This window comes from Paramisgurnus dabryanus, chromosome 5 (assembly GCF_030506205.2).
Source record: "Paramisgurnus dabryanus chromosome 5, PD_genome_1.1, whole genome shotgun sequence".
NCBI classification, from domain to species: Eukaryota; Metazoa; Chordata; class Actinopteri; order Cypriniformes; family Cobitidae; genus Paramisgurnus; species Paramisgurnus dabryanus.
The window spans coordinates 23,425,957-23,441,206 of NC_133341.1; the positions used below are offsets into that span (position 1 = coordinate 23,425,957).

Genomic DNA, 15,250 nt, shown 5'->3' on the forward strand with positions numbered 1-15,250 from the left:
CTGCTGCTGTATTTCATAGTGACAGTTGGCAACCCTAAAAATGCCACAGTAGACTTTAATATGGCATTAATGGCAAAAAAACATCTCCCCTTAGAATGCTATTGGTATCGCCTATTTACAAGGAATATGACTTGGCCTGAAAAAAATTTCAGTCAGAAGAATTTTTTTCACTTTAATCCATGATTACATCGGACTGTACATCTAGTAAATGACAACAGCTTTAGTATAATTGTCATATTAGGTAAAGATCATGTTCTCTCCCATCAACTACCTCTAATCCTATCATCAATGGGAATCCTCCCATCTTTCCCAACTGAGGGCTCCCATTTCTCCCCATGAAGAAATAAAGCTTTACTTTATGAATCATCTGTGTCCTCAGAGATTCGAGAACATTAAGAGAACTGAATGCGCTCAACATGTTACTCCAATCTCTATCCTCCTTATACTCACTTGGCAGAACTAAACAGTAAATCAAGGGCAATTCAATTACATTCACACAGAACATTGGATAGATGTGCTGCCCAAAATTACTCCACCTAGAAGCAAAGTCTATCTTTTATCCATTCTAGGCCCCAGAGCCATATATGATTGGGATGCGAACAGAGAAACAAAAACTTAGCCTAGAGGAGATTATATTGATGTATGCCATCACATGGTCACAAGCGATTACCAAAATGGGAACATCTGACCATTCAACTCTCCAGCTACGATCCAAGGAAACAAGTGATAGGAATGGTTTTCTCCAACCACCAAGAGTTCAGTTCTGAAACATCTGGACATTTCACTTCTGTTTATGGTTGAAGTTGACGTTCAAAAGTCAGAGCAGTAGAAGTTAGGAAGCCATAGTTGCATCCAGATGATACATCTGCATCCGGGTACATGGATTCCTGAGCATTAATAATGTTGTGAATCAGGTCAACTGCTGCAGATTTGTTTGCAAACAGACCACGCTTGGTGGTCAAGAGGCAGATGCACTTCACGGTCCAGACAAAGCAAAGGCGGAGGTGTGTGAATTAGTCTACGCTGCGTGGTGTTCAGATGTTCAGCTTGTTTACGTTCGCTGATTACCACTGCTGGTAAAATGTCAAGCTTTCTATTTGCTGATTGAATATAACACCGTGTTTGTTTAGTCCCTGCAGTAGTAGCATGTCTACAGCTGGACAGCAAACCCCTGTGATGTTCTCTTGGCTCTTAGCTTGTCCAACTTGTTTGTAAGTGAGTTAACAAAAGCAAGCAGGATGTGTTAGTTTGATCAAGACACTGAGCGTCTTAACACTAAAGATGTCATAAACCTTACACAAATAACTTTTGCTCCTGATCTGAGATTCCCTCCAATCTGTGACTTAAAGTTGATGGGCCCTATCTTGCAGCCAGCGCAATTGACTTTGTCAGTGACGCATGTATCATTCGTATTTTGCTCCGGCGCACAGCGGGTTTTTCCCTCCACAGACGCACGTCGGCAAACTAGGGAATGAACTTGCGCTCCCTGGCTGGTTCAGCGCAAAAAAGGAGGCGTGTTCTGGCGCAAACCATCCCTGGTGCTATTTTGCAGTTTCAAAAAACAATTGCGCCACTGACCAAAAAAAAAGTTTAAAGTCAGTGGACGTTGCGCGTTGTTCATTATGCTATTTTAAGGGCGCTTGCTTGACCATAATGTATAGGGTGCACAACGCGCATACACTTTGCTTATCTAATCTACACAGATGCAACAGTTATTTTTGCAAATCATAAATTATTACAATAAAAAATATTAACACATGAGATAAGGGGAATCATAGTGGTGAGCATTGTGGTGATAGTTTTTATTTATTGTGTGGCTGCGTTAAAAAATTCTCATGCAAATAACGATTAAAATATTTTCATAAGTTTGTTGTGTGGCTGTATTAGGTTTATTTTATGTAAATAATAATTAAAATGTTTTCATAAGAAACCTTAATGTATATGAACTTGATTTGTAAGTTTACTTTGGGGTTTGACCTTGCTTGCGTTTCTTGGGTCCGATTTCAAAGCCCCCAAACCCTTTCAGCGGTGAGGGTGGACGCAGATCTGTGTAGAGGCAGATCCACCTCCCGTTACACGGCGTGCCCGATTTATGCTGGCAAGCTTGGGATTCCCCCGTCTCCTGACATCATTGTACTTGGCGCAACGATGGGGATGCCAGCTGATGAGACTGTGGCTATTTCCTCTCACGCCTGTTTAACCTACGCTGATTTGTGCGGGTTTCTCCTATCCCCATACAAAACAACTTCTCTGTCTTTGACTGCTCTTACAAGAACGGGGGTCTCCTCGGCTGTGAACCGCTCCTGGCGTGCGCCTGGTAAATCCGTCATAATAATAGCAACCCGCCATGGAACTTGCGCCCTTGCGTTTAAAGGGAATGTTGGATAGCGTTCTGATTGGTTTATTTGACGTTACGCCCAAACCACACCTATGAATAATGAACCTACTTCAGACCAACCCCTTATTGATTTGCGCCCGACGCAAGAGTTATTTCTCACGCCGGGAAAATAGCAACAGCGCCCAAGATCCGCCCACAAACTCACTTGCGCGTTGCGCTTCGTACTTGCGTTTCAGATCATTAAAATAGGGCCCTAAGTCTCTTAAAACTAGTTTGCTTTTTGCGAAAAATATAGATTGAAAACTATTGTGCATCTCTTCTAGTTACTTTTAAAAATGACAATCCACTTTATTCGATGTTGAATTTGTATTCAGTTAGTTACTATGTTTCTGTAGCAGGTATTGTGCAAGTGTCTCTGCAGTGATGTCACAGATAATGATCTCATAGGATGATGAGCTCAGTGTTATTTAAACTTTGCCTGCCAGCAGACACCTCACTCATTCACTGACTCTATCAGGCGGTCTGTTGTGGGACAGGAATACACCTTAGCCTACCAGACTGCAAACCTTTTTTACAAACTAAAGAAGTGAGCACTTTGGAGAATCTGTATAGTATGTATCTCTAAACCTTTGGGGTTTTTTTTGTCTCAGGCCCACAGGGTGAGAGAGGGAAGGATGGTTTACCTGGTAAGGATGGTGAGTATCGTGCACATACTCCAAAAATTGTGTCAACTAAAATTTTTATGTTGAGTTAACTAAATTTTAAGGAACCAAATAACTTTCTTTTTTTTTTAAGTTGAACCAACTTAACATTTGTGAACTACCTATCGAGATGAAATTGTTATTTGCGTATTTAGGTAAATCAGGATCTCGAGGTCTGCCAGGGCCTAAAGGCGAAGCAGGTACAAGGGGTCCATCAGGTGCTCCAGGGTCTAAAGGATCAAGCGGCCTTCCAGGTATTCTGAAAAAAATAAATTCACACCACCTTCTTCTGTTAAAGGTGGGGTGCATGATTTTTTAAAAACACTTTGAAAAAGGGAGTATGGCCGAGTACCAAAACACACTTGTAGCCAATCAGGAGCAAGGGGCATGTTTACTAAATGACATCGTTGCCTGGGTTGCGTATGCATGGGGCGGGTCTATCAAAAGGAGGTCCAGATTCTATTGGGGTAGGGGCGTGTTTGTTTAGGTGATTTCAAATATCAACATTGGCTTTTAGAGATCATGCACCCCGTCTTTAACTACTAAACGTTTCATGTTGGTTCAGCTTTGCTTGTTTTGTAATGATGAAGGAAAACAAAAAATGGAAGTAACCACAGAACTTTTTGTGATGAACACATTTTGGGAATATTTAATATTATTTTATAGTGGGGGTAAACATGGTTTAGAATCTTTATTTTTAGATTCTTCTTCTTTTATTAATAACAAATTTTGTTATTGTTTTCATCTACAGTATAAATGGTGCTTTGTTCAAAATATTGATACGACGATATATATATATGCGCCCATCGTTACAGTACCTTCCGTATCGATTCGGATGCACTTTTAAAGGTAGAGTAACGAATCGCAGGTCATCCGTGATCCGTATGGAAAGGACGCATGTGACACTGCGGAGTACTTACGTAAGCCCGATTTATAGTCGTGCGTAAGTTCTACGCCGTAGTAGCCTGTGCGTAGCTCTGCGTAGCCTGACGTGCACCTCGCAAAATTTTTAACAGCGCGTCAGTTCTACGCGGACCACAAGCTCCGTGTCTCGTCCTCGACCCCGAAGTGAAATCAGCAGAAGTGATTTAACTCAAACTGCAACAAAGTCGCTGTTTATTTACTTCCATCATTTCTGGTCTTCTCAAATTATACACAACAAGTTGCTGTTTATTCTTCGTTTGTGGGTTAACTTGCCAAGCTTCTTCTTCTTTGATGGTCGTGCTGCTACTGTGGTTACACACGTGGATACTGCCTACCAGCGGTCTGCGCGCAAGTTTGCACGTCGACGACGACGCAAGAGTATAAATGAAAACTGACGCGGTACCTATGCAGTCGCGGCTACACCGTAGGACCTACGCACAACTATAAGGTAGCAGTGTATACATGACGTTCCATGTCCGTCTCGCGCGCACACGTGTTTGCACACCTTGCATCAGTGTGCTGCATACTTTATTTATCTTTCTATATCTGAATCTAAACTGCTGCAAAGAGTGATTTATGAAGTTAAAGTAGTGTTGCACTAAAAAGTGTGCACGTCATCTCGTAAGCAAACCATAATAAAGCTACTGTGCACATTTAAAAATAAATAAATGAAGCGCGTGTTGCTTTATTACCTGCACAACTCTTATAAGTCACGAATTTGGGAAGAAACACGACAAAGAGCTGCAGGTGTAAAGTGTGTGTCTAGGTTGGAGAAGAGATATAGAGCTACTTTAAACTATAGCTGTCACATTAATAATCTGATTTCTATAGAGAAATATTATTTATTCTGAATGCATGTTTATACATGTGTTCATAGATTAAGATTTATATGAGAAAAGAATATAATGCCTAGAGCAAGGCACTATCTTTGTAAAACTGCTTTGAAGCAACTAGAAGTTCCCCCAAAAGCTAATAAATGAATGGCAATATCCCAACTGTTACAACACAGCTTATTTAATGTACAATGAAGAGATAATAATAATAATAATGTTACTAAATTCGGAAAAAAGTGTTGTACCGTATCGTGGCATTGTACCGGGAAATGTATCATCTCAGGAAATTGTTGGCGATACACAGCCCTAGTATAAATCACACAAAGACCCAAAATATGGAGACTATATCTGTATTTTAGTATGAAAGTATCCCAGAAATGGTCGTTGTACATTGATTTATTGAACTGTATCCTATAATAACAGAGCTTCGTTCTCTTGTGGAGTGCTGACCTATGACTGGCAGTGTGGTTTCTCGTCACATTGACTTTTGTGCCATGAGACCCTATGTAGAAAACCTGCAGAGTCAGCGTTGAGCCCCAGTTCCACTGCCAAAATATTTGTGCTTGGACCGCACAGTAAAAAATCCTTTTTAGTTCACAGCATGTATTGCTGGGCTGGGGTTTTCCTTAAAACACACACACATGGGCTAGCATATCACTTACCCCCAAAACTCAAAGATAACAATATAGGTTTTGTTGTAATTGTTGTAACATGGCCACAGGTATGAAGGACTTTTGAGTGAATTTAGGTCACTAACCTGGCCCTGCTGTGGGGCTGTTCAGACATATGAACACAATTTAAGGTGAACATGAGATATGGATGCAATACTTGCGTCTTATTTTTCCCATATGTTTGCTATTGTATTGTTAGATCTGCCATTTATCTTTACGTCTTCATATAGATTTCTGGGAAATGCATTATTGATAAAAGACTGGACTGTAGTTTAGACAAATTCCTGTCTGCAGATGATTTGATATATAAATGGGTGATTATATAATTGCAGGTACATGTGGTTTCCAAAGTAATATTTTATTATTTTAATAATTTGGTCCTCATTGTCATGGATTACGAGATGTTTGGGTACCGTGGTGTTACAACGAAAAGTATAACTATGGTAACATGTCTAAAAACATGGTACCATCATCAAGCTTTTGGTGTGACTAAAGGATGGTACCGGAAATGACAAATTGGGTGTGATCATAGTGTTTGAGGTGCTGCCCTGAGCAAGTGTGTTAGTGTGTGTGACTGTTTTGTCCCTGACCCGGCTGAATGCCGGTCCATATACTTCCTGTGGAAAGGAAACAGGATATCCCCTTTACAGTCATACAATAGACTGTTATGCACTTAATTACCATGTCACAAAGATAAGCAGCAGACTTTATATGTGACCTGGGCTGTGACTTTTAGAAAGTGAAAACTGTTTACTTAGGTCATTGGAATTTTACCCCTCTTCTCATCTGACCTAATTTTTTTGAATAATTATAGTAAAAAATTGCATTGCATCACCTTATAAACACATAAAGGACAGACTGTTAAGATCTAATTGTTGATAGGAGTAAAAATCATGATTACCGCATTTGAAAAGAAAACAGTGATGTCAGAGAAAAGGAGATGGGACTTGTTTTCATTTTGGAACATTTATTTATTTATTTATTTATTTATAAATAATAATAATCATAATAATAATAATAGGTAAAGTAGTAGTATTTTTATTCTTTTATAAGAACTTAATATAACCTAATTTTATTCTGTTTTGAAAATTTGATTAGCTGTTTCATTAGCAATAAACATTATTAGCAAGCAATAAACAAAAGTAAAAACATCCAAGGTGCATTGTGTAATTTTTAGAAGGATGTCTTTACATAAATGGAATACAATATACATAACAATATTACCAGTGTTGTATGTATTGTTATTATTACTTTAGAATGAGCCCATATACATGGAAGTCACCATTTCTTACCACCATGTTTCTAAAGTAGCCTTAAACAAACAAACTGTTTTATAGATCACATTTTGTAACTAATTTGTCCCAGATGATGACGTGTTTGTCCTGTTGTGGCTACCATAGCGTCATGAAGCCAAAACGTCTCAATGGCCCCCCAGTGACTGTTCCTAGTATAGGTCATAAACTCCGCCTCCCCCATGTTATTCAGTGGGACTTGAGACCAACTAAACAATTTAATCTTTTTTTCGAAGCTGGTTTCTCTCATTTACTGTCGTTTTTATCACGCTGATGTAAATTCAAGTGTTTGTTTTTAAAATAAGTTTGTTTTTAGTTAGTTATTTAATGCTATAAAAACGGCGATGTAACGTCGTGATTGACAGCTGTGATATGTGCATTCTGCGAGAGCGAGGGTGGGGCCTTGATTTCACATCTTTACTTACTGCTCACTACTGTGCAGGACTGGTCCCGAAATCGCTACTGCGCAGACTCGACACCCAATATATCAGCGCCGTATCGGGACACTGCCGGCTTCACTTTTCCCCAATGGAAGAGAATGAACGGGCGTCGTTCATCTTTTTTTACAGTCTATGGGACTAAAGGGCGATTTAGTCGTGCGTAAGTTCTACGGCGTAGCTACGGCATAGGCTATCCGTAGCCTGTGCGTAGCTCTGCGTAGCTCTGCGTAGCCTGACGTGCACCTCGCAAAAATTTTAACAGCGCGTCAGATCTATGCGGACCGCAAGCCCGTGATTGGTCCACCAGAACCCCTCCCGTCAGGTAAAAAAACTGCGTCATAGGTATTTCCGTTTGTGACGGTGAAAACAAAGATAAGCCAAGTTGAGGAGTGATTTAACTCAAACTGCATCAAAAGTCGCTGTTTATTTACTTCCATCACTGCTGGTCTTCTCAAATTATACACAACAAGTTGCTATTTCTTCTTCGTTTGTGGGTTAACTTGCCAAGCTTCTTCTTCTCTGGCGGTCGCGCTGCTACTGTGGTTACACACGTGGATACTGCCTACCAGCGGTTTGCGCGTGTGTTTGCATGTCGACGCGGAGGACGACGCAAAAGTATAAATGAAAACCGACGCGGAACCTATGCGTCACGGCTACGCCGTAGGACCTACGCACGACTATAACGAGCCCTTAAGCCGTTGGTTGCAGTTCACGGCCTCACACCTACATGCGGCTAAAAACCACATTGCACCTTTAATTGGACAAAAATACTGCTTATCTCTGCTAAATAAGTAAAGCTGCATGCACCAAATCTTTCAATTAAGTGGTTAGGAGGCGTTCCTAATTCTGGTAGTCCTAGTAAAAGTTATAAACAAATGAGTAACCACCAATGGCAATAACTGACAAGAGACAATTAATTTGAACTCAACACCTTCACTCCCATTGGTATTCTCAAAAGATGCTCATCATTTGCATAAAGTTGAACTTTTCTCAACATTTTTGCGTGACTGAACATGCCCACTTCCTGTCGCCAACAGTCACTGTCGCTGGAAGTTGGCAAGCTTCCATTGAAATAAACGAGATTGCGTCGCTCTGCCGTTTTATCCCTGGTGGTGGGCATGCATGCACCTTAAGGATAGGATTGTGTGGAAAAAGCAGTTGTTTTATTATCAGAGGTTTTCTCTGCAGCTGATCTCGTGCACCAGCTGCGACATATAAGAGAGGTTTCCACTTAATCAGAACTAACAGGCAAGGAGAAACCAGCTGGTGGGACATTCTGTAGATGCACACGTTCACGCACACATCCAAACATAGAGTCGTATGACTCAGCGCAGTCCCTCGCCAGGTTTTAATTTATTACACACCAGAGTCTCTAATATGGGCCGGCATTTAACAGTGTTTATTTGACTTTTCCCAGTTTTCCCTGTTAGAGCCCAGTACAAGGATATTACCAAACCCCTTTTTGTTAATTACAGCCCACACACAAGGGATACGTTCCAATTGTCCGGCAGGGCACTGCGAAGTGAAAGTTTTCTGTCATGTTAAGTGAAATTCCAAATGTTTGGGAGTGTATATGGTCAGTCTGAAAGGTATAAAGGACCATATAAGTCATACCTGAAACTCATGCAGCAGTGATCAAATTCATGGGACACTGAAAAACACAAAAATATTTTATTGAAACTCAATGCAATTTGACTTCCGTTTTTTACTTCCCATTAGATACTTTAAATATCTTGTTACCTATAGGTTTCTTTAAAAAAAAAATTATGTAGACCAGTGGTTTTCACTATTTTTTTCATGAGAGCCACACTGATAGGTCAGAGTAAATAGGAGAGACACCACAAAGTATCAAAGTTACATCCAGTCATAAATAGCCTGCTTATCAATCTGTTAATCTGTTGCAATGCAATAAATACAAGGGCAAATCTTTCTTTATCATTTACAAGCCAAATTTGTAACTGAGACAATATGATTTCCCTTAATGACAAAAACAGGATTTTAATGCTAAGCATTCTTATAATATGTGTATGCGGTGCCCCCCGAACCACTAGGGGGCCCCCTTTTTCTTAATTTCATGCGGCGGTGTACAGAACGATTGGCGAGTGACATTACTGTGCCGCGAGAGCAATTCAAAAGCATAACAAGCAGTCTGATCTCACAGTACTTTGATGTCGTCTGACAATCATGCGATTGAACACACTTATCGACATGCATCTTGATCTAAGGGGTCCAGAGAAGAAAAGACAGAAAAAGTGCACATGATCATATCACTGTAGCTGCGCAATGAAGAACAATGATGTAGATGCTTGATATAGACTGCTCTGTGTCCATAATTTTGCACACTACTTCCTGTTCTGCTAAACAGGACAACTTTTCCCAGCTTGTTATATTTTAGCACTTCTGATAGCTCAGAAAAACACAGCCTTGTTTATAAAGCTTCTGTTGTTCTTTTATTTTCTTCCTCTTCAGGTCCACAGGGACCACCAGGCCTCCCAGGAGAGAAGGGTCTCCCAGGGCCCCCTGGCCCTCCCGGGCCCCCCGGACCTCCAGCCTCTGTACCTGAACAAGATGCTGGTATGAATACAAATACTTTAATGCATAACACATGAATAATAATTTGTGTCATATTAAAGGGATAATGTGCAGTCATGGCTGGTCGTTATTACAAAATAAACTGTGACAGGGTGGTCAGGACCCTGGCTGTCATGTGAGGAGAAGTGGTCTTGTACATTTAAAAAAACATATTTATTTTGTAAAAAGACTGTATTGTACATTGTTTTTTTTTCATTCAGTTATTTACTAAATAAGTTATTAAATAGATGGGAAATATTGGTTTAAATAACATACAGACATGAGTGTAGGAAATCGCTTCCCAGGTCAGTTATACAAAGGCATTCACTTGTACTCATCTTGTATTCATCTGTTGACCATTCAGTATGAAGTAGATTATATATTATGTAAATAATTAATTGACAACGTGCCGGATTTAAAGGAAAGTCAATTATTCCGCTTATACCACGGTTACCACAGACATTGCTAAGACATTGCTCTTGTGGTTATTTTAAATGTATTTATTAAAATCTGTCTTTTTCCATATTTAAGTGCTATTATTCGGTCCCCAGTGCTTCTATCAACCTAGAAAATGTGAAAAAGATCAACCCAAAAACTTTGTTTCATTAACCATTCTCTGAAAGCATGTAAAACAATAGGTCATTGAAATTGGGCTCCCCTTGTGATGTCAGAAGGGGATAACACCGCCCCTTAATCTGCACTTTCCAACCACTACACCATTTAGTGCAGAGATCAGCTCATTTGCATTTAAAAGGACACACCCAAAACAGCACATTTTTGCTCACACCTACAAAAAAGTGGCAAATTATCTATATGTTATTTTAAGCTAAAACTTCACATGCATACTCTGGAGACACCAAAGATTTATTTTACATCTTTTAAAAAAAATCTTGTGAAAAATAATGCACAGCCGTGGAACATTTCTCAGAATAAAGCATTCAAGTGTAATAATGTACATTATAGTTGCCTGTTGCTTCCTCTTGGTCTCTCTCTCTCTCTCTCTCTCTCTCTCTCTCTCTCTCTCTCTCTCTCTCTCTCTCTCTTTAATACATGCACATGCTGCGCTGTGCCTTGTGGCTCTTCTAATTTTTCACACCTCCAGAATCGAGGTGTGAGGTATATTGCTATAACATATAGCCAGATGGATTAAAGTTGCCTGTAGACAGACACACACATACTGTAGTCTGTTCTTCTCAGTCTAACTGCTTAAGTTATACACCCCAGTAAGTCTACCCTGCAAAACTTCATTAGCGGCCAGTGAGGGACCGTCATAAAGAGCATTTCCAAAATGAAAGAGTTTACCTTCCTCTTTGATTACCAACATAAAGCTTTGGATGGATTGTGCCCACATATGAGAGAATAAAACATGGGTGCATACAGAAGAGATATAAACCAAAGAGGGCATATTTCCACCCTTTTGCACCTCTTTTCCCCTGCTCAGCAGCTGATTAAAATGGCAGGTTTCAGGAGGTAACACAGGCTAGACTCAATAGTCACATGCTGGGAAAAAGACCTGTCTGTCTGATTCTGATGTCATTCAATCACTTCCAGATGTGCGTGGCCAAAACAGCAGGGCAGAGAAGGAGAGTATGTGTGCGCGCTGTTAGGGCTGCCTTGAGACTTAAACTCAGTTAAGATTTAAGCATGAGGGAGTAGACGCAATAATATTTTAGTACGTGTTTCGTCACTCTTGAAGAAGACTGGCACTTCACCCCAACTCGGTTTTATGTCTGCTCTCCATTAAAGGGAACACAAGTCAGTCCAGACCCCTCATAAAGTCTGAAAATTTGAAAAGCAGGCGTTAAAACTTCATTAGGACTTAGTTAAAAACGTTTCCCTGGAATCCACCATTACTTTAATCAGGGCAATTAAAGGTTCTTATAGGAGCTTCCTGTTTGCGTTTGAGCTCGCAGCAACCTTGCAGCTATAGACGCTGCAGCAGCAAATTCACCTGCTGTGGAGAGACAGAGTCATTTCAATGGATAAATTGCATATCATGAGCCCACTGTGAAAATATTTCAATTGGTTACAAAACAATAATCTATCCAGTGAATCTGTTATCTTGAGGAGACAAAGCATTATTGATATTAAAGACATAGCACAGACTACAAAGACAATTAAGTCAAAATTATTGTACTTAAAGAGGGTGAATATTTTTATTAATGTGCACACTGATTGTAAGGATTGAAGGTTAATGGGGGAAAACTGACGTCGCACGGATAAAAAATCGAGAGAAAATCCTTATGTTACTTTAAAAAAATACTCTGTCTGGTGATTCTTTTAATTTATTTCAGAACATTTAAAAGCCAGCCCATAAAAATGCCACAACCAATATCATTAACACATTACAATTTTATAGTGCAGCAATATTTTACAATCTGCTTCAAATTCGGCGATTACATCACTGTTCATTCTTGTCTAAACATCGCCATCTACAGCCAAGCAGACATAATCATATTTTACCATGACTGTCACAAGTTTTAAGTGGCTCTCATATGATGTGACCATTTGACCCTTACTACCCAAATAAAAAAATACTAAATTAATCATAAATCATCTGAAACATTATTTTAATACATATGCATATTTCAGGCCTGAAAAAAGAAAGTCTCCTCCATAACAACTTCCCTGACCTCCGACTGACCCCTCCACATGGACCACCAGGTCCACCTGGACCCACAGGTCGGTAAAACATACATTTATTTGTACCTTTATTATTGGATTACAAATCTGATAATCTGTCTTGTTCTACAATGTGCTGCGTGTACTAAATATGTGTGAAGAGAACTTGTAGGATTGCCTTATCTTCAAATATCAATTTTTTTTTAATTAAAGTTGTATTTTCTTGATGAGCAAAATGAGCTAAGAAAAAAATATAGTTTTAAGACAAAAAATATAAAATTTAAGTGAATTTGTGAATTAACAACCAAAAAAATCTGCCAATGGGGCGAGATTTTTTTCTTGAATTAAGTGTTTAAGAAAAAAAGTAAACATATTTCAAGATTTTTTTTCTCACCCCATTGGCAGATATTTTTTGCTTGTTTTAAGCACAAATTCACTTACATTTTGTATTTTTTTGTCTAAAATCTAGACTTATTTTCTTAGGTAATTTTGCTCATTAAGAAAATACATCTTGAGATGTTTTAGAAATTTGTATGAAAACAAGACAAAAATACTAAGGATGAAAGTCATTTTTGCAGGGTAATATATATAATATATATTACTTATTGATTTCAATACTCAGTCAATATGGAATAGATCAAGGTTATATTTTCACACAAAGAATGTTATTTACATTATGTATGATGATTTTATGTAAAAAAATAAACATATTTTGAAGTCTGTGATTTTACTTTTATATAATTTTAAAAATATATTTATTATATATTTGAAATTTAAATTTGCCTTATTACATTAGTCTGTTCTCATTTGCTTATTGTATAAAACCAATGAATTTCACTATTAATAATATATGTCAAGTATGAGTCTTGAATGTGAAAAACGTTGTATCATGCCTAATGGGAATAATATGTTTTAAAAGAAACCGGGGCCCCTTTTCCTCTATGAAGTGATTTTTTAAATCTGCCTGGTTTGAACAGATTAACCTCCAGAGGGTTTAGCACAAGTAACCATCTGATACATGAGAATATTTATATATATATTTTACATGTTCATTATTATTTCTTTGGTTCAGCAATGATTAAGCAATCATACATTCTGTAGTAAACCAGGCTGCAGTTATGAGGTCATGACTGATTTTACCCTAATACTTTCAATCACTAAAATAAAGTGTTTTATGGCTGAATTATTTATTTTTGAAACATTTCAACATAAGTTCTTCTACACTACTATTAACTATCTATATAAAACTATTAAATATATTCTTGCTTTTTAAGCAGATATAAGAATATTTCACTCGTTCTTCCTATAGTATTTTACTGTTAAAATAGCCATACGACCTTTGACTATGTTAAAGGTGCACTGTGTAACTTTTCAAAGGATCTCTTGACAGAAATGCAATATAATTTACATAACTATATTATCAGTGGTGTATAAAGATCTTACATAATGAACTGTATTGTTTTTATTACTTTAGAAAGAGCCGTTTTTTATCTCCATACACCGCGGGTCCCTTTATATGGAAATCGCTGCCATGTTTCTACAATAGCCCTATACAGACAAACTATTCTACAGAGTGTGTTTCGTCCCTACGTTGTCTCAGACGATGACATGTTTGTCCTGTGGCTGCTACCATAGCTTCTCTTTGCGTTTCTCTTTTGCAATCTCTCCACTAGATGCTACCAAAAACCCACACTGTACCTTTAAATGAGTAGTATTGTCATATTAAAAAAATGGGAATTTGCAACATGTTGCAGTTGCACCAAAACATTGTATGATAGGAGCATCAGAATAAGAATCATAATATTATCCACCTTGCGTTTGTGTTATGAGCATTGCATGTACAGCATGAAGATGTTCTTCTAAAGGGTTTTATTTAAATATGTCTGTCCAATGCAGGACCCCCAGGACCGATAGGACCCAGCGGACCACCAGGACCTGTCGGACAGACTGTAAGCTATAAGCTGATCAGGAGGGTAGCACTCATGTGAAAGTGTGAATGTGTGTATAATCTTGTCATTCTTTCCTTGCGTGCGAAGGGAAAGGCCGGAGCTCCTGGTTTGCAAGGCCCAGTGGGACCGAAGGGAGAACGGGGAGAGAGAGTGAGCGCAAAACACAACACAAGCCAAACTATACTCACTATGCAACACTCTCTGTGTAGATAATTTAGTCCCTCATTATTATTTAACCCCGTAGGGACCTCTCGGATATCCGGGAGAGAGAGGGTTCAAAGGGGAGTCGGTAAGATGCACACTTTTTACCTCATCTTCAGGAAAACATTGCATTACATCCAGACTGCACTTGTCAAACTTAAAGTGATAGTTCACAAAAGTATGGCAATTCTGTCATTATTTATGCCCCCCATGTTGTTTTAAACCTGGATGAGTTTCTTTATTCTGTTAAATACAAAAGAAGACATTTTGATAAATGATGGGAAGCACATAGGTGGCAGTACCCATTGACTTCCATAGTATTTGTTAAATATTATCCTACTATAGAAGACAATGGGTAGCGTCACTTTTGCGCTTACCATCATTTATAAAAATATCTTCTTTTGCATTCAACAAAATAAAGAAACTCATACAGGTTTAAAACAACATGAGGGTGAGTAAATGATGACAGATTTTTCATTTTTGGGTGAACTATCCCACTATTGACTATTTTTATTGGCCTTCAAAGCACAATTGGAGAGTAGCTTATTATTTCGTGAAATTCTTGACTAATTTTATTTCCTCATAGGGAGAACCAGGACCCAAAGGAGAGCCAGGGGAGAAAGGTCTTCCGGTAAGACGCACCCATCAGGTGCACATTCACTCCCCACTAAACCGTTCCAGGCGGGAGTGTGGGAAAGAACATTTGGA

General features: G+C 38.7%; 1 protein-coding gene across 4 annotated transcripts in view; it reads left to right on the forward strand.

The window, feature by feature from the left end:
- emid1 (EMI domain containing 1) overlaps positions 1-15,250 on the forward strand; it is a 93,085-nt gene that overhangs the window by 71,006 nt on the left and 6,829 nt on the right. For 3 of the 4 annotated variants that reach the window (XM_065250409.2, XM_065250413.2, XM_065250410.2), the window contains exons 7-14: positions 2,989-3,033; positions 3,195-3,293; positions 9,669-9,773; positions 12,363-12,452; positions 14,289-14,341; positions 14,429-14,491; positions 14,586-14,630; positions 15,129-15,173. In XM_065250409.2, the coding sequence (XP_065106481.1) occupies positions 2,989-3,033; positions 3,195-3,293; positions 9,669-9,773; positions 12,363-12,452; positions 14,289-14,341; positions 14,429-14,491; positions 14,586-14,630; positions 15,129-15,173 (545 nt within the window). The remainder of the gene's footprint in view (positions 1-2,988; positions 3,034-3,194; positions 3,294-9,668; positions 9,774-12,362; positions 12,453-14,288; positions 14,342-14,428; positions 14,492-14,585; positions 14,631-15,128; positions 15,174-15,250) is intronic. The other variant, XM_065250411.2, reaches the window with a different exon arrangement.